Consider the following 20581-nt stretch of genomic DNA (forward strand, 5'->3'; position numbering starts at 1 on the left):
GAATGTGTTTGTCACGCACAGGCCGTGGTGACACAAAAGCTCAAGCAGTCGCTGACCATTCTCATTGATCTTTCCTCTCCCAAAGTTTCCGAGGCAGGTGGGCCAGGCCATGTGGTCGGCTCCTACTCTTGCGTTGAAGTCTCCAAGGAGATAGAGAGCGTTACTTCTGGGATCTTGGATAACGCTTCGTCCAGTGCATGGTAGAACTGTTCTTTCTCTTCGGTGGTGGCGCAGAGGGTTGGGGCATACGCGCTAAGAATGCTGACTGGGCCGAAAGTTGTTGACAATCGGAGGGTAAGTAATCTCTCTGTGCCTCCTGTGGGTGGCTCTATGGAGTTAACAAGCGTGTTCTTCACAGCGAACCCAACACCGTGCTGTCTTGGTTGGTCCGGAGACTTCCCTTGCCAGTAGAAGGTGTAGTTGGTTTCTCTGATAGTTCCGTTGTCGGCCAACCGGGTCTCCTGTAGAGCCGCAATGTCGATGTGTAGTCGTGCCAGTTCCCTATCGATGACAGCGGTTTTCCTGGCACCCTTGATCCACGGAAGGTCTGCAGTAAGTCCGGGGCACATGGTCCTGATGTTCCAGCTAGCGAGGCGAAGAGCCGGAGGCTTCTTTCTTGTTGTTTGCTTGGAATTAACTGGTGCGGGTGTTTTGTGGCCCACTTTTCGAGAGGCGCCTCTCTGATCCCCACGCACCCAGTGGGGCAGGCGAGCCATGGCGAGACGGTAGCTGTCCAGTGAGGTGCGATGACCTCTCCCACCGTCAGAGGAGACCTCTGGCGCTCGTTTCCTTCGCCAATCGGATGAGCTTATAACCGGTATCTGTCTCCTCCCGTGTTGAGTCGACATCTTGCGATGACGCTGGAGTGTCCTCTCAAGTGAAACTGAAGCTACAGAGCCTGGGCAGGGTGATATGGAGGGTCTGCTGTTGCCCATGCAGCAGACCCCACCTCTCTTCGCAGCTGAAGGGTCCAAGTGTAATGGCACACTTAGTAAGATGTAAGAGGGGAAGTGAAAGAGCTAAAGCCCATCTGAGATAGTGGGAGAGGTCCCGCACCCTGTTTGGGGATAGGTCCCGTCCTGCCTGAGGTGTTTTCCACACTGAGTTATATTAATCCAGCAATTCTTTCTGTTTTGCCTAAACATGCTTCAATTGTATTTTTATTACTTGCTGAGAACTGACCTCCTCAGTGTCAGAAAGTGAACGTTCCATGTGACAGCAGCAACTTTCAACATTTTTCATTTCATGGCAAACATAAACTAATTACTACAATTCTGAGGCACACCAGCTGAAAATCCCTGTTATTAGTGCATATGAAGGACCCTTGTTATAGCTTTCTTACCACAGCATAAAACAAGGAAAACAAGGATTAAGTTGTAAGTTGAAAAGTAATGAGCCCATAACCCCTACCTGATTGTAAGTTGTTGCATTGAGTTAAGATTGCCTCACTCTGAAACCAAACAATAAGGATTTTGATACTGTACCTTTTATTTCTTCCACAAGGATTAAAGTACCATTCTCATTGCCTGCAGAATACTCCCTGATGTAAATGTTCAGTTGGTCGTTTGCACTTCCACTGTTATATAAATAAAATTGCAAGCACTGAAATCCTCTTTTAGGATACAGTTTTCTACTTTCCAGCACTGCTGTGGCCCCCGTGTTAATGGAGCTACTGTCGAAATGCATGAAGAAACCAGAACCTGTTATAAGAATAAAGGCAGAATTGAGAGAAAGCAGATACTGGACATAAGAATGTGTGTATTGTGGGCACTATAGTTCCACTTTTGTCCTATGGTAGGCAGGGCACTGTGTGGGACATTTAAATACAGTTCTAGGTGCAGGCAGTTTATGAAAGAGGCAACATCAGACCCTTTTCCTTACTATAGGCATTAGTTTTCAAAAATGGAAAAAAGTGTCACCTACTGAGGGATCTAGTTTCTCTCTATATATCTCTTTCTCTCTCTGTCTTCCCTCCCCTTCTTCCCCACTCTTTTGGCCTAAGTAAGACCATTATCCACTATCCAAATCTGCATTTAAAAAGAAAAAGACCACTATCCATTATCCAAATCTGCATTTCAAAAGAAAAAATATTTTCATTAAAATATATTTGACTTGCCCTGGCTGGGTAGCTCAGTTGGTTAGAGCATCGTCCTGATATGCCAAGGTTGCAGGTTCGATCTCAGGTCAGGGCACATATGTAAGAAACAAGGACATAGTGACTCCCAAACCAGTAGAAAGTCATTAGTAACAAAGGGCAAATGTAATTAAAGGGTCTTAAGGGCAAATATAATTAGAGGATCTCTGAGAAGGGAGTTGACAGCATTAGCATATTTACAAATCACAATAGGGGCATTTAGATGAACGTTAGATTGTAACTCCGAAGTAACCAGTAAGGGAGAAACCAGGAAGGAGGAGAGGGGAGGAGGAGCTAATTGCGTTAGGGCAGGGGAGCTGATTGCTCTCACTTTAGGGCGAGGAAGCTAATCAATTTCACTTTAGGGTGGCAATTTCAGAGTGGGGAAGCTAAGACTATAAAACCAGCCATCTTTGTGTACTTGGTGTGCACATTCTCCTGGCTGTGAGGGTATGCCCGGCTCTGCAGTCTCGTGAATAAAGGCCTCGCTTTACTGCTCAAGTCCTGTGTCCCAGTTTTTATCGTGAGCGTTTCTCACACATAAAAGAAGCAACCAATGAATGCATCAATAAGTGGAACAACAAATCTGTTTCTCTCTCTCTTCCTAAAATCAATAAATAAAAAATTAAAATAAAATAAAATATATTTGATATATACCATTGTGTAAATTTAAAGTGCACAACATGTTAATTTAATACCTTTATCTATTGTGATGATTTCCATTGTAGTGATAACCAGCACTTCTATCATATTACATAATATTTATTTCTTTTTAGTGGTTGGAATAATTAAGTTCTAGTCTTTTATAAACAAATTTGATGATTAAATTACAATATTGTTATTCACACGTACTGTGTTGTGCATTAGATCTCTAGGGTTTATTTACTATGTACTCATTGCAAGTTTGTACCGTTAGAAAACGTCTGTCTGTCCATCCCCACAACCCACCCTAAAAAGGAAAAGCATCTCTTCACTGTTAGAGACCCCACTCCTTGCCTAGACCATCTGAGATATCAAGCAATGGCTCTGGGTTCTGAAGTCTAGTTTTACATATTTGCTGCCATAAATGAGCAAATAAATGAAAATATGGTACTTGCAGCCAAAAATAAAAATAAAAAAGCCTATTTAATTTTAAACAAAATTACAATGGAAAAAGATACTTATCTGAATAAAGTTAAGTAAATTGTACTTTCTACCTTCATTTTAAGTATTTTGTAGGAGCATGTACTCACAACCAGCTGAAATTCTGAAGCTGATTAATCCACAGCCTATTCCTTTACTAGAAAGTCTCTTGCATTCTGCAAGCTTGGAGAAAACAACCCACTACCCTGGAGATAAGAGTCTCTCAGGAGACACAGTCTTCTCCTGCTGTGGGTGCATAGACGATGAGGTAGAGGCTTCACAGAGCCCAGCTCTGACTCAGAAAGAAAAGCAAACTCAGAGAATAAAAGCAAAGAAATTAACCATGTCCTTATAAGGCACAGAACCCATTCCTTAGTAGCAACCTAATGGGTTACCATGAATAATTCTGATAGAAGTTAGAGAGAAAATCTCAGTCATTCATAGCAAAGAAGAAAGCTAGAACCCCACCAAGTGTAAGTAAACTCTAGAAGCATCTCATTCCTGTTACCTTTGCACTGGCCCATGTTGGAGTGATCACTCTCTGGCCCCTGGGAAACCTGTGAAACCCGCTGCCAGTCAGCATTATCACCCGAACTTTGAATCATACCACACACATTTTCCAGTTCAAAATCGCATGAGTCCATGAAACTCAAGGAAGAGGCTGCAAAAGCAAAAAGCAATTACTAACACTCATACAACATAATGATCTAAGTACTAAAAACTGAGTTTATCACAGAAGTACTTGGAATGCCAGGATGGTATTAAAGAGGACACCTCACTGATTCTGGGTGACGGTGGCTTGAAGACCTCTTGATATCTGCAGAACCAAGACACTGATCAACTCTGTCGATTTGAATAAACTGCCTGCCCCATGTCTTTTTATTAAATTGTCTAATTATAGAAGCCTGAGTCTACACTCCTCTAGTCATTCAGATTATTAAAGCATCACTCAGATTACTTCATCCCACTTATATTATGACTGGACACCTCATTTGGGCTGAAAGAGTTTTGAATATCAAGTTGGTCCACATCTGAATTAGTAACAGTTTAAAAAACTGCATGGGACATGTTCCTTCAAGACCCAATTTACTTTTACATCTGAAAGCCAGGCTGTGTGAGAAGGAAAATGCTACTTCCAAATTGTAGATTGAAATTTGGGTGTTTTTTTAAAAATCAAGGTTTTATAATTTCAGAAAATTCAGCAATGCTCAGCAAAATGTCACAGAGCATAATTTTTTTTTCCTATGTAGCAGAGATAAACAGAAGGCATTTCAAAGGGCCTATCACATACAGCAGTTATACAGTCGATTCAGCTTTAAGAGATCGTAGTCACTGAAATCCATTCGTTGACCAATCACATCCATGAAGTCCGAGATTTTCGTTACAATTGTGGGTTCTGTTCCATTTCTGAATGCGGTTTTACTGTAGTGCATGACTGAAGTGTAATCATAGGGAACATTCAAAGCGTCCGAGACTCGATCATCATAAGTGTTAAAATTGTGCTCTTTGCCTAAAAGATAAATTTTTTAAAAAATGTAATTACTTGATGTTCACAAAATTAACTTATTTTACTCCAAATGCTGTTAATTTAGAAATGGAGACTGTAGTAAACATAGTGCAATCCTTGCTACAACTGATTTATAGTACTTTAAGGGTGTTTCATACCTTCCTGCCTTAGAACATAATACCCAAGCTTAGAACTGCAATACCAGCAGTCATGCTGAACATATCTAAGCTTTCGTTATAGCCCAAAGTTGGACGTTAGCATTGGGGCCAAGGCTCTAAAAACTGCACGTGGTAAGGAGGATTCTAAAAGGTGTTTTTGAGACAGTCAGGGTCTACAGATGATATATCACATAATTGTACACCTGAAACATATATAATTTTATTAACCAATATCACCCCAATACATGCAATTAAAAAGGAGAATAAATAAAAAATAAAGAAACAGTTAGGGCCATTGGCAGGTGATGATGGGAGGGTGTGGGCACCCATGGCAGGTGGAGAGGAAGGTAAGGGGACTTCGGGAGGTGTAGAGGGGTGGGACCTGGGAATTATAATGTAGAGTCATTAGAAAGGATTGGCATACTCAGGGGTTTCATGGTTACTGGAATGTGTGTAGTTGTATTTTAAATGAATACATTTGGAGAAGATACCAGGCTGCTTAACATCATACCAATGGACAACTGATTATAACTTGAAATCAAATGATTTTGTGGGCGCAGTGAGATAGATCTGATTTCCAAAGCATGAAACTTCTAGGCAGAAGTTTCTACCAAAAATAAGACTTTGGGAATCCTAAAGAAGGAGGCTAGGGAGGAAAGCTAAACATTTTTATTGCTCCAGAAGTCTTTTAGTCTGTAGCTATGCCTTAATCTCACCCACAGCAAGTCATTGGGGGCGGGGGAGCAGGTATGAAGAGGCAAAGAACCGTGATGTTAAGATTATGATGTCAAGGGCCTCAGTACAGAGCAGTCCTCGTGGTGCCCACCTGAGAGCAGTGCTGTTCCCTCCATCTTACCTTACAGAGGCAGGGCAGATGGGAAACTAAGTGTCACTGTGGAAAAAATGTGGAAAACATGAGCTCTGGTTGGACATGGTTATAAAGACCTTTCTGAGTTGGAACACAAAGTCACAGAAAGTTGATGCTGTCCATCTGTTGCTGTGTTTCCCAATAGGAGTTTCATGGAACAAGAAACTCAAGTGTTCCACAAAACAGAAACACAGAAGGACCATAATGAAGCCACTTTGGAAGATACTCCTCTCTTGGAGATTTACAATCCATGTTAATCTACAATAACAAAGACTCTGAATAGTACAGCAGTATAACTAATTGTTAGTTTAATTTCTTTTAACCTAGGGTTTCACAAGCTAGTGTGACCACAGATTCCTTTTCACACAATACCCATGAGCATATTGTGGAACAGCACTCCACAAAACTTGCTTTAGGAAACATTAATTTCTAAGATCATAATCAGCTCAAATATACTAGTGTTCTGGGATATTGTGCTCCAACAACCTTCACCCACTTCAACCCATACTGAGTTAGAGCTAAATGAAGACAGACATCAAAAAATCAGAGTTTTTCTATTATTAACAGTTGGTACAGATGACAGGAGAGGGCACCATGCTTAGTCATTCGGTCTTTAAAAATGTAAGAAAGCAAGAGAAATATACCTGACTGAATTCTGTCCCAAATTATGCTGACATAGTCATCCCGGTCAGAACGCGACTGCTCGTGCCAGAATCCCAGTGCGTGGAGGAACTCATGCTGAATCGTGGCTATCCTGTCACAGTTTTCCCCAATGGAGAGCTCTTGCTTCCCAACATGCCTATTTCCTACTGAAGAATAGCAGCTTACAGGAGAAAGGGGAGAGGATGTTATAATGAGACAGGTTGGGGTCTCAGGGCAGGTTCCCCAATGCCTAATCCACTTAGTTACCCACCTGGATCCTTCACAAAACAAATTCCTTTCTGTCATGACCCTGGTGAGGTATGAGAAATTTCCCAGACCAGATGACCTTTGGAGAACTTTCTCTGACAACAAGTATAACACAGGAGTAAGTCATGCCAAAGTCAGTCTCGTCCTGATTTTTCCTGGAAATTTCTAAGTTTTTCAGATAGTCCTTGCTATACTGATAAACATTCATAAGTGTCTTACAGGTATAGCAACCAAGAGGAATTGCTAAGCTTCAAGCAAATCACACTGTCACCTTCTTAACTCAAGTAGTTAAGAGTTGTTAGGTTAAAATAAATTTAAATACACACATGCACACACACTCATGTTTTACTTGAAGGGGGACGTAAGTAGTAGCTGAAGCTTACAAAGTCGTAGGATAGATGGCAGGGAATCCCAACCTCTTTATCTTAAAAAAAATTGGTAGTCTGTTTGCATGTATGAAAATATTATTTTATATCTATAGAAACTAGATCCAGCTGTCTTTTTACTCTCTAGAAAAGAGGGAAGGAAGCCCCCACTCTCCCTCAAGGTCAGAGCCTAGGGCAATTGCTGTGACATAATGCCTTGGCCACAAGAGGTCTCCTTAGCACCCACAGAAGACAAACTCTTCAACTTACCCACTGCCCTTGAACACTGATATATAGTTAGTTTCTCCAGTCCAAGGCTTGAAGTCAATGCATGTTTTTAGGCGATAGCGTTCAAATACGTTGAGGATAACTCCCTTAGCATTCATTTCTGAAGGAAGAAAACAAACAAAAATATTTATCTCATCACCAATATAACAAAACAACACTGAATGAAACCATACATTATTTGAGGACCTGCCTATCTAATGCAAATATTCAATTATTCTCCAAATCCTTTTCACCCCATATTTCCCTCTGGAACAATTGGAAGTGCCTCACCTCAAAGAGTATACACATTAGATCACAGGCAACCAAATGAACCATCACTGTCATCTGCTTCATCTGAGAAGCTGCAATATATATTTAAAGTCTCACAGGTAAGATTTTAACCTGAGGATCTTAAGATTGGGGGGGGGGTGTCTATGAATATGCTGAAATAGTATGCAAAGTACATCTATATCTATATACTTATATCTACAAAGTGCATTTTGTGGGGAGAGTGTTCATAAGATTCACACGTGAGGTCAGGGCCCCAAACAGAGTTAAGAACCATGGCTTTGGAGTTAAGCATTGTGCTAACAGGTTGGATAGAAATGGAACTCAAAGAAGACAGCAGATATGAAAGCAGCAGGACATGCAGGAAAAGAAGCTCGGAGGGAAGAGGCTGTATTAGGTGCGTGTGGAGAGACGGGCACAGGAACCGCTGAAGTGGAGGATGGTAGCTGCAGGGAAGTGGTGGACAGTCTTACAGAGTGTAAAGTGCTTGGGCTTTGGAAATAGACACACCTAAGTTATCCCCGTTTTCCTCATTACTTATTTTTGATGTGCAACCTTTGCCAATTTAATTTACCTTTGGTGCTGTGATGCTCTCATTACTTAAGTGGGGAATTCAAATCAATTTGCAGGGATATTGTGAAGATAAGAATAGAAAGTAGAAGTGAAGTTCCAAGTATTCAATATAATGAACATCTATCAAATATTCATTTTTTGTTCTCGCCTTTATATAACATCATTTTTTAAAGATTTTATTTACCTATTTTTAGAACGAGGGGAAAGAAGGGAGTATGAGAGGGAGAGAAACATCAAACACCAATATCAGAGAGAAACATCAATCAGTTGCCTCTCATTTGCGCCTTGACGAAGGACCACACCTGCAACCCAGGCTTATGCCCTGACTGGGAACGGAGACCTTTTACTTTCCTGGATGACACCCAACCAACTGAGCCACACTTCTCAGGGCCCCTGTGTTACATAATTTTAACACAGACATTTAAAAATTATTACAGTAATGCGCTCCATAACAACAGTTTGGTTAACGATGGACCGCATATAAGATAGTGGTACCATACAGTTATAATGGAGCTGAAAAATTGCTGTTGCTTAGAGCCATCCTGCTTGTGTAAACCTACTGTAATGCCAGTTGTATAATAGTACAGCACATACAACTGTGTACAGTACACAATACTTGATAATGATAATAAATGACTCTGTTACTGGTTAAGGTATTTGCTATACTATACTGTACTTTCCATTGTTATTTTAGAGTGCATAGTTTCTACTTAAAAAAGAACAGTGTGCCGTGTTACACCAGCAGCAGTCTCATACATCTCGTGTTTACTTTGTCTCTTGATTGCATTATTTTCTCTTGTATTAGAATTAATCTCATGTTGTTTCATTCAGTAACATGCCATACAGGGTTATAGCCCAGGAGCAAAAGGCTACACCATACAGCCTGCGTAGACTATCTAGCTCTGTATGAGTGTACTTTATGATGTCTGCATGACCACCAAATTGCCTAATGATGCATTTCTCAGAATGTATCCCTGTTAAGTGACTCGTGATTATACTCAGAACACCTCATCCAAGTGAAGATCAAGACAAGATTCACATAGATAAGGCCCTAAAATTCATGAATGTACAAGATGCATTCAGAATTTGACCTTTACACAACCACATAAATAATATGTGTTCATTACAAACAAGTTTAAAAATGCATATAAGCAAAGAGAAGGAAATTTAAAAATCTTATCATCCAGAAATAATTAATCACCCTTATCATGCTTTTTGCTTATGAATACATACATATATTATATTAAAAATAAAGTCACAGTCTACATAATATTTTATAAACTATTTTTTCACTAAATAAATCATTAAAATCTTTCTTCATCATTATTACTTTTACCATTTTAATGGCTACATTATATGGCTTTAACATATTTAACTTCCTGTTGTCAAATATTTAAACTGTTTCCAAATTTTCTGTACCATAAAAATCACATTTGGATTACTATTTCAAATATAACATTTACTCAAAATAACAGGTGATGATACCGACCACCACATGACTATTTTAGAACAAAATGGAAAAGGAGCATGCTGATCTAGGCCTTTTATCAAAGCTTAATGAGGACTGTTTTTATCCTGCATTGAATTGTTCTGAGAATCAAACAAGGAAACAGATATGAAAGTTTTATAAAAGGTATAGCTCTTTGCCAAAATAATGCCTTCATTCACCATGTGCTTTTATTTACCAAAGACCTTAATTCACTGTGCATCATAGATGCAGAAAAGCTCCACCTACGATCATGTTATCTAATCTCCAGGCTGGGAAGGATAAGGCAGGTCCTAAACAAGTCCAGGAATTAAACAAGCAGCTGCTCAGGATTATTTCCCCCTTGTCAGCCCCTTTAGGTAACTAGCACCTTGACTTTTTATTTCCATCCTTAAGTCTACCCTCATCCCCTACTCCCTACCTCCCCCCACCTACCACCTCAGATCTGACGCTCAGGTGAGGAATTACAGTTTATTCACTGGGAGCTATAAATGGCTGCTTCCCTTTCAGGGAAGTTGCACTTTCCAGCCAAATAACACCTCAAGTTTAAGCTAAAAGACCAAAGCCCTACTGGCAGAACTTAGTAGGTTGGCCCACCAGAATCTGAATAATAGTGATTTCTGGCCTTTCAAAATCACCTGCTAAAAATCCTTCATAAGTATTTACTCTTGCTATACACGTAAGAGAAGCCTTGCTTAGTGATTTTCCTAGTTGGAGTCATTTGAAGATCATATAAATTTCATGTCATAGCAATGTGTAATCAGCCCTGGTGGTGTGGCTCAATGGATTGAGCGCTGGCCTGTGAACCAAAGGGTCACCAGTTCGATTCCCAGTCAGGGCAAGTGCCTGGATTTCCAGCCAGGTTCCCAACTGGGGGCATGTGAGAGGCAACCATACATTGATGTTTCTCTCCCTCTCTTTCTCTCTTCCATCCCCTTTCTCTAAAAATAAATTTTAAAAATATTTAAAAAATTTTTTTGAAGAAATGTGTAATCACTATGTTATACACTTGAAACTAATACAATATTGTATCTCAGCTATAATTGAAAAAAAAATTTAAATAAAAATAAAATAACACTTTAATCAGAAAAATTTCTGAAATGTGAGAAAATACTCTTCTCACTTAAAACATCAAGAATAAGTTCAAGCCCTGGCTGCTGTGGCTCAGTGGATTGAGCGTCGGCCTGTGAGCCAAGTGTCACTTGTTCGATTCCGAGTCAGGGCACATGACTAGGTTGCACGTCAGGTCCCCAGTTGGGGGCGTGAGTGAGAGGCATCACACAGTGATGTTTCTCTCCCTCACTTTCACCTTTCCCCTCTCTCTAAAAATAAAATAAATAAACAAACAAATAAATAAGTAAATTTTTTTTTAAAGAATAAGTTCAATGCTACACTATTAAACATAGTTTAGTATTTTCTAAATAAGAAAGAATCAAAGTCATTGAATTGAGGAAATTACCTACAAAAATTTGAAGGTAATTATATTATAAAAACTATATAAAATGAAACAATGTAATAATATTAAGTGAAAGAAACAGAATAAAAATTTTAAAAACTAGTTTATGCAAAAATGTGCACAGTTTGGGTGGCAAGATCTGAAGTGAGTTTTTTATCTAATATGTTTTATTCATATATGTTTATCAATTTATTTTTTAAAGATTTTATTTATTTATTTCCAGAGAGAGAGGAATGGGAGGAGAAAGAGAGGGAGAGAAACATCGATGTGAGAAAGAAATATTGATCGGGTACCTTGCAGATACGCCCTGACCAGGGACCAAACCCACAACCCAGGCATGTGCATACACTGGGAGCCAAGCCAGTGACCCTCCGCTTTGCAAGATGACAACCAACCAACTGAGTCACACCAGTCAGGGTTATCACTTTATTTTTTAAAATATGTATTAATGCCTATAATATACTAGAGACTATGCTAAGCCTCAGATTTACAAGGCGACAAATACCTCCTGTCCTCAAAGCATACACTATGTTTTTTATAATGTTGTAGAAAAGCAGGTACATAGAGCTCATAACGTTATAATAGTTTTGGTTAAAATACATGGCAAAAATAACCTCAGAGACACAGTCATATTAAGGCTCAATTATCTCTCATGGAACTCACCTTGGAAGATATTAAAGTTTTATATATAAGCACACACACACATACATATGTAAAATTTTATATATATCCATATATACATATGTGTATATATGGAGAGAGAATTATGCATCACTTAACAATGGGGTTATATTTTTAAAATTTTGTCATTAGGTAATTTTGTCATGTAAACATCATAGAGTGAGTGCACTTACACAAATCCAGATAGTATAGCCTACTACACACCTAGGCTATAAGGTATAGTCTATTGCTTCTAGGCTACAAGCCTGCACAGCAAGTCACTTAAAAAAAAAAAAAAACAAGATTAAATTGAGCACAAAAGAAAATGATGTAATCAATGGACATGGTAAACATGGGCTGTATTAGGCTGCTTCCAGGGCAACACAGCACACTGTTTTATAGCAAAATTTTTTACAAGTAGATAGAGGACACTCTAAAATAATGATTGAAAGTCGTTGGCAGCCGTCCGTCTCGAGAGACGATGGTGTAGATTCTTAAGAGTCTATCTGCGGGATATGATTGCGGGAGAGGGGGTGGGTTGGGTGGGGGAGAGAAATTAGGGGAAAAGGGGACAACTGTAATTGAAAAACCAAAATAAAATAAATAAATAAATAAATAAAGAAAATAAACCAAGATTGGCTATTCCTCTTAAAAAAAAAAAAAAAAGAGTCTATCTGCACCGCCGAGAATGGCTGTGCAGTCCAACTCGGGAGTGACACGGTATCTGTCTCCTCCCATGTTGAATCGACATCTTGCAATGACGCTGGAGTGTCCTCTCCAGTGGAGCTGAAGCTACAGAGCCTGGGCAGGGTGATATGGAGGGTCTGCTGTTGCCCATGCAGCAGACCCCCCCTCTCTTCGCAGCTGAAGGATCCAAGGGAAAGACGGAGTCAATACAGCTTGGCTTCAGGTGCGCCGCAGGAGTTGCCGGTGTTGACTACAACGTCAAACCGCCTTAGGGACTCCGGCTCCGGATTTTCTGTTGGGGTTTACTCCCTTAGCCTTTCCCCTGAAGAGGTATGCCGCAAGGCAGCGGAGGTTTTTTGGAATCAGAGTTTTCCTTCTCTGATGTGCCCTGACTGGAAGATCGAACCAGCGACACTTAGCTCGCAGGCCGACGCTCAATCCACTGAGCCAAACCAGACAGGGTAAATGATTGAAAGTACAGTATAGTAAATAGATAAGCCAGCAACATAGTCATTTATTATCATCATTAAGTACTATGTACTGTACATAACTATATGTGCTACACTTTTATATGACTGGCAGTGCAGTAAGTTTGCTTACACCAGTGTAATCACCAAACACATGAATAATGCACTGTGCTATGATTAGACAGTGACAACTTCACTAGGTGATATAAATTTCTCAGCTCCATTACGTATACTTTTATGAGATCATCATTGCACATACAATTAGTCATTAACTAAAATGTCAATATGATGTTCATGATTATATATATATATATATATATTTAAATACACAAAAGTATTTTTAAGTTTGTAATCAAAATATTTAAGCCAAAAAAAATTTTAATCTTTCTGATTCCCCCCAATTCCAAAAGTCAATAAACATCTTTCTCTCCTCATATTACATGAGCTTTTTAAACTTCTAATCCTGTTAATTACTCTTGCCTTGTTTTTTTCTACCCCATTCTTGGTTTTTTAATCTATGTTTCCTCCCTTTTCAACCACTTCTATCAGATCCTTCCTCTATACCAATCCCCAAAAGTTGCTCTCCCAAGCTGATTCAGCGTCGGCCATCTCACTCAGTATGATCTTGGGCATTCAATCAGGTCCATTATCTACGGGGTACCTGTTATACGTAAGGCACTGGGAACGATCTCATTTATACCCACAACTTCAACCTTTTCCTATATCTTAAGAGCTCCCAAAGATTTCTCTATCTTGACTGGCCAGGCTATCCACCAACACTTTATGTGGTATCTCTACTATAGTGTGCCTGATACATTTCAAATTCTGCACTCCAAAAACTATTTTCCACCACACTTGTCTACCCTACTCACTTTAAGACATATTCCTTATTTGGTTAAAGGCACTATGATCCATCAAATTGCATAAATCCTGAGCATTAGCATCGCTTTACCTGGACCTACATGCTTGACCTCTTGCCATTTGTCACCAAATACAATTGTCTCCTAAATCTCTCTTTGAGTTATCCATTCTTGTCTATCCTTACTAAGAGAGTCTTAGTTCAGAAACTTTTTGGTCCTTCCCTAAATGTCTTCAGTAGTCCCCTAGCTGATCTCCCTATTTCTTATTGCCCTAATAATACTACATCTTCTATACTGCAACCAAATGATAACAATCTTCTTCCACATTCAAACTTTTGGTGACTCCACATTACCATCAGTATAAACACCAATTTTTAATACGGGAAAGACTTTCCCAATGTGATTCCAGCCTACCTGTTCAACCTCATTTTCTCCCTACTTCCAATATAAATTCCAGTTAAGGGTTTTTCCCTTCCCCATGCCTGTGCACATCTGCCTGGGGCACATTTTCCTTGCTATCAGAAGCCACACGAGACCACGTGGTGCTTTTCTGCACATTAGAAAGAGGCACCTCATCTGAGAGAATGATGTAAGCGCTGTCTTGGTGGGCAAATAGCATTTCATGCAAAGAAATGAATGTCTCTTGATGAGAAGAATGCAAACTCAATTTCAGTCCCAGTTGCCCTCCCTCCCCAGGACTTCTGTGTTGTGTACAACCTGCACACCCTTCATGCAGCCCTGCTACATAGGCCCACCTGTTCCCTAATGTCTACGCCTTTATACCAAGGCTACTCCCATAGCTCTGTGAACACATGATTAATCATTATGTTTACTCCATTCTGTTATAATCAGCTTTAGGTTTATCTGAATCTCTGCTGAAATGTATCATCTTTAAGGAAAAGTTTCCCAAACAGCAGTTTCTAAACTGATGCTGGTTGAAGATATTTTCACTAGTTCATAAATAAAATAGGGACCATGTTTAGAGTTAGTTGTCCATTACAATTAAATTTCTTCTTAGTTTTAGATTAGATTCTTCTGGATTTTTACTATTAAAACAGTTTATTTTATTAAAAGACGGTGATATAAGATAGTGAGTTCTTGTTGGTCAAGTGCCTGGCTTGGCAAAGTAAAATGTTGGTAAAGCAATGCCACTTTCTAGAGTTTTATTTGTTTTATTGGTTTGTTTGTTTGCTTGTTTGTTTTTACTCAAATTTGAACATATGGGAAAACACTACTTAAAAAAAAAAAAGACTAATGCTCTAATCTTTATGTTCCTAGAATTAAATAAACCAACACAGAGTAGGTGCTTCATAAATGTTGGTTGAATTCTTTTATTGCTCAAAGCTCAGCAAATATTTCAGACAAAGACACTTAGGTTCTTTTCATTGTTCACTTGGCTTCTTTTAAAGTAACTGTACATAGCTACACAAAACAATGAACAAACAAAAACCCTTAAAGGCTATAATTGCCTACCCTTGGAAATACTGTAATCATATTCTTTCGGGAACATACACCAGATAGGGATACTCCAAGGTGTATACTAACCCAAGCTGTCTTCTAGAACATATGGAATGGTGTGAGGCCATCTATAGTTTTCTCCAATGATGGAATTTCTATCTTGATCCTGCCAAAAATAAACGTGAAAGGAGTAATTAAGTGAATCAGGCAAGAACTTATGAAACAACCAATAGTTAATCTAAATGAAGTTTTAAGCTCTCCCAGCCATCTTAAACAAATTGCTTATGCATGTGCACACACACGTGTGTGTGTGTGCACCTCTACTTTTATGGTATTAGAACAAAGTTTTTAGGAGGAAATTTCTATTGTTAATTTTGTTGATAGAGTTGAATAAAAAATCATGCAAAACCATGTAAATAATGATTGTTATAAAACTGAACTATACATATTGGTAGACTTATAGACTAGTTTTCTATACAAGAGATTAAAAATATGCAAGAAGGAAGCGATAGCAAAACCTCCATAATCTTGACCTCACAGAGTCAGAAAAAGTCACATGAGCTTGGCCAAAGTTTTTTAAAAATGATTTAAATGATTTGAACTTTTTATAGTAAAGAACTAATAATATTTCATTTTAATGTATTCATCCAATCAACAAACTGAGAGTTATTTTAGAGAATAGAGATTTGCTGAAAACAAAGCTACCAAGGCCCTTATATTCTTGGAGCTAATACCCAGTGAAACGGTCAAGTAGTATGTGGGCAAGAGTAAGGGGATGGGGTTGCACATTAGATAAAATGGCCAGGGCAGAACTCTTTGAAAGGATAACAGTTAAGGTGAAATAGGAATAATAAGGAAGAGCCAGGACTGCAAGTGACCTTGGGGAGATCATTTCAAACAGGGGAAACAGTAGTTGCTCTGGTTCTGATGTGGGACTATGCTTGCTTGCTATGTTCTGAGATGATTTGAGGCCAGCAGCCTAATGAGTTAGGAGAGAAAAGAAATGAGTTGAGGGGAGGGAGAGGAGAGGAGAGGACAGAGGTGGGGATGGAGTGGAGTAGAGAGGATGGGAGAAGGGAGAGGAAAAGAAAAGAAATGGGAGGAGAAATAGGCAGGAGTTAAATTATGCAAGGTCTTGAAGGCTATGAGTAAACTTGGATATTATTCCAAATGCAGTAGGAACCTATTGAAAAGTTTTAAGCCAGGAAGTGAAATGGTATCATTACCTATTTAAAAGATTGCTTTGTTACAACAGGGATGGGGTTTTCCATTAGAAAAGGGCAGTCTTTGAAATAAAAATATAAATTAGGTGAAAAGTAAATTATTTGAGACACACATTGGAGACAGAAATGACAGAACTTACTGATGGACTGGATGGTGGGGTGAGGGAAAGGGAGGAAGCAAAGGTGATGCCTGGATTTTTTGCTTACTTGATGACATGAGGTGAAGATGTGGTGACGATTTCACTAAGAGGGGAGACTTTATGAAAGGGATGGAAGGACCTGTACTGGGCAACACTATTTTTAGCTTTCAGGGTAGAAGTCACAAAATCTATTGCTTAGGGTGAAAAGCTTGATTTATTGACAATGTCTATCAATTCAGTTTAACTTTGCTTCAACTTGATTGGATCAGTGAGGTTCTATTTAAAAATGAAAACATCTTATTGTTTCAATAATGAACATCAAAAATATTTTTTAAAAGACCAAGGCATCCATGTTGAGTGATTGTGGCTTTAACCACACAGAAATCTGAGTAGCAGATCATGAAGACACTATTATATGAGTCCCTTACAGTACAGTGTATTCATTGAATAAACCTGTCACCATGAACCTGTGCACTTCAAGATAGTTGGGCTTAACTAAGTCCATATTGCCCAATCAATCTCAGATATTCTGTATTTCAACTCATAGTAATTAATAGAAGATTCTTCCTTGCATTTTTTCAACTCACCCCATCAAGTTTAATGTCTCCCTCAAAGAGATCCAGTCCCAAATCTATGAGGAAAAATAAAAATGTATGTTAACAAATTCGTTTAAACTTCCCACTTAATTAAGGATGTAAAGAACTTCTGGTCAAGATGGAGGCATAGGTAAATATGCTTCACCTCCTCACACAACTACAAAAAAAAATTACAGCTAGACTACAAAACAAATATCACCCAGAACCATCAGAGAACTGAGCTGTATGAAAGTCCAACAACCAAGGATTTAAAGAAGCCACATTATTACAGATGGATAGGAGGGGCAGGTACGCAAAGAGAGGTGGAGAAGCGCAGAGAGGTGTGGAGCTAAAGAAGTGGTGTGGAGAGGCAGCAGAACAGGCAGTCCCACATTCATGTGTGGTGTATAAAAATTAGGAGGGGTACCTCGAGGTGAGGTATCCCAACCCCAAAGCAGAAAACCCAGCAGCTCAGGGTTCTAGAACCAGGATGATAAATCCCCATAACTCCTAGCTGTAAAAATCCATGGGGACTTGGGTCATGGGAGAAACTGCCAGATTATCAGGAGACGCCTCTTAAAGGGCCTGCATAGATTTATGACTTATGTAGACCCACCCCCTCAGGGATTCAGCATCAGGGCAACAACTGAAAGGGCACAAGTGGCATACAGGGAAAAACTGAAGTGACTGGAAATAGTGCAAGTGCCAGGAGACAGCCTCCCAAGCAAACCTCCAGAAGCCAAGCAATGGCATTGTCTCTCTTTGAGCCTTCCCCCCACACAGAGCCATAAAATGGTGAAATGGGTTGCCCAACACTGGAGATCACCTAAGGCTCCACCCCACACAATTTACAGGTTGCTCTTCTTCAATAGGCCACACTACTAAGACAGGGAGTCAAAACAGCTCTACTAATACACATAAATAAACACAGGGGTGGTTGCCAAATTGAGGAGACAAAAAATATGGCCCAATTGAAAGAACAGAACAAAACCCCAGAAAAAGAATTAAATGAAACAGAGATAACCAACCTATCAGATGCAGAGTTCAAAACACTGGTTATTAGAATGCACAAAAAACTCACTGAGTATGGCAACTGCATGAAAAGGACCCAGGCAGAGATGAAGGTTACACTAAGTGAAATAAAGAAAAATCTAACAGAAACCGACAGCGGAGGGGATGAAAGAGAATCAAATCTACAATTTGGAACATAAGGAAGAAAAAAGCACTCAATCATAACAGCAAGAAGAAAAAGAATTGAAAAAAAAAAATGAGGATAGACTAAGAAGTTTCTGGTACACCTCCAAATGTACCAACATCCAAATCATAGGAATGCCAGAGGGAGAAGAGGAAGAGCAAGAAATTGAAAACTTACTTGAAAAAATAATGAAAGAAAACTTCCCTGATTTGGTGAAGGAAAGAGATATACAAGTCCAGGAAGCACAGAACCCCAAACAAGATGGACCAAAGGAGGACCACACCAAGACACATAATAATTAAAATGCCAAAGGTTAAGGATAAAGAGAGAATCTTAAAACCTGCAAGAGAAAAGAGTCATCTACAAAGGAATTTCTTTAAGACTCTCAGCTTATTTCTCAGAAGAAACTCTACAAGCTAGAAGAAACTGGTGATAAGTATACAAGGTGATGAAAGGCAAGGACCTACAACCTAGGTTACTCTATCCAGCAAAGCTATCATTTAGAATGGAAGGACAGATAAAGTGCTTCCCAGACAAGGTAAAGCTAAAGGAGTCATTATCACCAAACCATTATTAAATAAAATAGTATAAAGACTTATTTTTTAAAAAGAAGAAGATCAAAACTATGAACATTAAAAGGGCAAAAAAATCACAACTATCAACAACTGAATCTAAAAAAAACCAACCCAGCAAACAACCAACAGGAACAGAAGAATAGATATGGAGATTACTTGGAGGGTTATCAGCTGGGTAGGGAAAAGGGGAGAGTGAAGTGAAAGGTGCAGGGATTAAGAAGCATAAATTGATAGGAACAAAATAGACAGGGAGATGTTGAGAACAGTATCGGAAATGTGAAGCCAAAGGACTTACATGCATGACCCATGGACATGGACTAAGGAGGGGATTGCTGGAGGGAATTTGGGTATTGGGCAAAGGGGGAAAATTGGGACAAGTGTAAAAGTATAATCAATGAAATACACGTAAAAAAAACAAAGGATGTAAAAATATTTACAAACCTTCATTGATATCAAATATATCCTGGTCAATTCCACCATCCACATCTTTAAAATAACAAAGAAAAACACATTGAACATTATGTTTGGAAAGAAGAAAAGTTTTATCAATGATCAAATTAGAGGGGAACAAGATTCTTTTGCCTCAGATAAGTGACTACAGGGTTCAAAATTAATACATATGCATTGATTGATTGATTGAGAACCTTTTATGAGCCAGGCTTGAGGCTACAGAGTTTTCACTCTTGTCCTATTCATGTCCTTTGAATTCCAAATAACTTCAGAAATAAGAAATTGATTACTCCATACAATATTAAGCTTAATTTGGAAGACTGAGTTAGATGGCTAAGATTAAATAGAAAGCAAATGTTTAAAGTTGGTCAAACCAGTCTGTTCTACCCATAAATGTATATCCTTTGCAATAGCATACCTTGGAACTCTCAAGCAAAATTCTTATTTAAATTTAAATTTAAATTTCTCTTTTAAATTGCAAAGGGGTGAATAATATGGCCAAATCTCTCAGTGTGCAACTGAATAGGTTGTTCATCTGATTTGATACAAAATAGCAAAAGTAACAGTAGCAAACATTTATGGATGTCTGTGTGTCAGTCACTGTGTTTCGCCTCTCCTATATTGCCATCTGTTTTTCTGCTCGGTATTTGGAACCCTGGAACAGGAACAATAAAACATTCCTCAATAAATCAAGAGAAGCCAGCGTTTGATCAAAGTTCAATGCAATTATGCATATACTTAGCATTTAATCTGTCTTAAGTTCTTCTGTTCTATTATTCTATTATACACATAACTTTTTTTTAATACAACTTAGAGCAAATCTCAAAATACACTCACCAAAATTTTCTGGAGTTGGCTGGGAAACAAACATATAAAAGAAGATATTATTATAATGCCCATAGTATAAATGGTCTTTTTGGTTCAGACTTACACCTAGCCATTTGTGAGGGTTTTTTCCATTAATACTATAAATTACTTTCAACATATATCTAGAGTCAAAGGGTCTTCCCATTTCATATAAGAAAACATCCTGTTACGTGAATTTGAAAGTGAAATAAACAAGAAACCAACTTCAAAGACTGGAGAAAAGGTAGAACACAGGACTCCAGCCCTGAAATGTGTTCACTTTTATCATTATTTTCTAAAGGATTTATGGAG

General features: G+C 38.8%; 1 protein-coding gene across 1 annotated transcript in view; it reads right to left on the reverse strand.

The window, feature by feature from the left end:
* Positions 1-20305, reverse strand: part of MEP1B (meprin A subunit beta) — a 35058-nt gene extending 14753 nt beyond the window's left edge. The window contains exons 1-9 of the mRNA XM_090285670.1: positions 20261-20305; positions 19415-19459; positions 17216-17259; positions 15353-15431; positions 7334-7451; positions 6434-6612; positions 4548-4766; positions 3765-3917; positions 1485-1700 (exon numbers count right to left, since the gene is read on the reverse strand). Coding sequence (XP_090141796.1) covers positions 1485-1700; positions 3765-3917; positions 4548-4766; positions 6434-6612; positions 7334-7451; positions 15353-15431; positions 17216-17259; positions 19415-19459; positions 20261-20294 — 1087 coding nt within the window. The 5' untranslated portion in view covers positions 20295-20305. The remainder of the gene's footprint in view (positions 1-1484; positions 1701-3764; positions 3918-4547; positions 4767-6433; positions 6613-7333; positions 7452-15352; positions 15432-17215; positions 17260-19414; positions 19460-20260) is intronic.
* Positions 20306-20581: the final 276 nt, after the last annotated feature.

This window comes from Furipterus horrens, unplaced genomic scaffold (assembly GCF_987537825.1).
Source record: "Furipterus horrens unplaced genomic scaffold, mFurHor1.1.pri manual_scaffold_8, whole genome shotgun sequence".
In the NCBI taxonomy this organism is placed as follows: Eukaryota; Metazoa; Chordata; class Mammalia; order Chiroptera; family Furipteridae; genus Furipterus; species Furipterus horrens.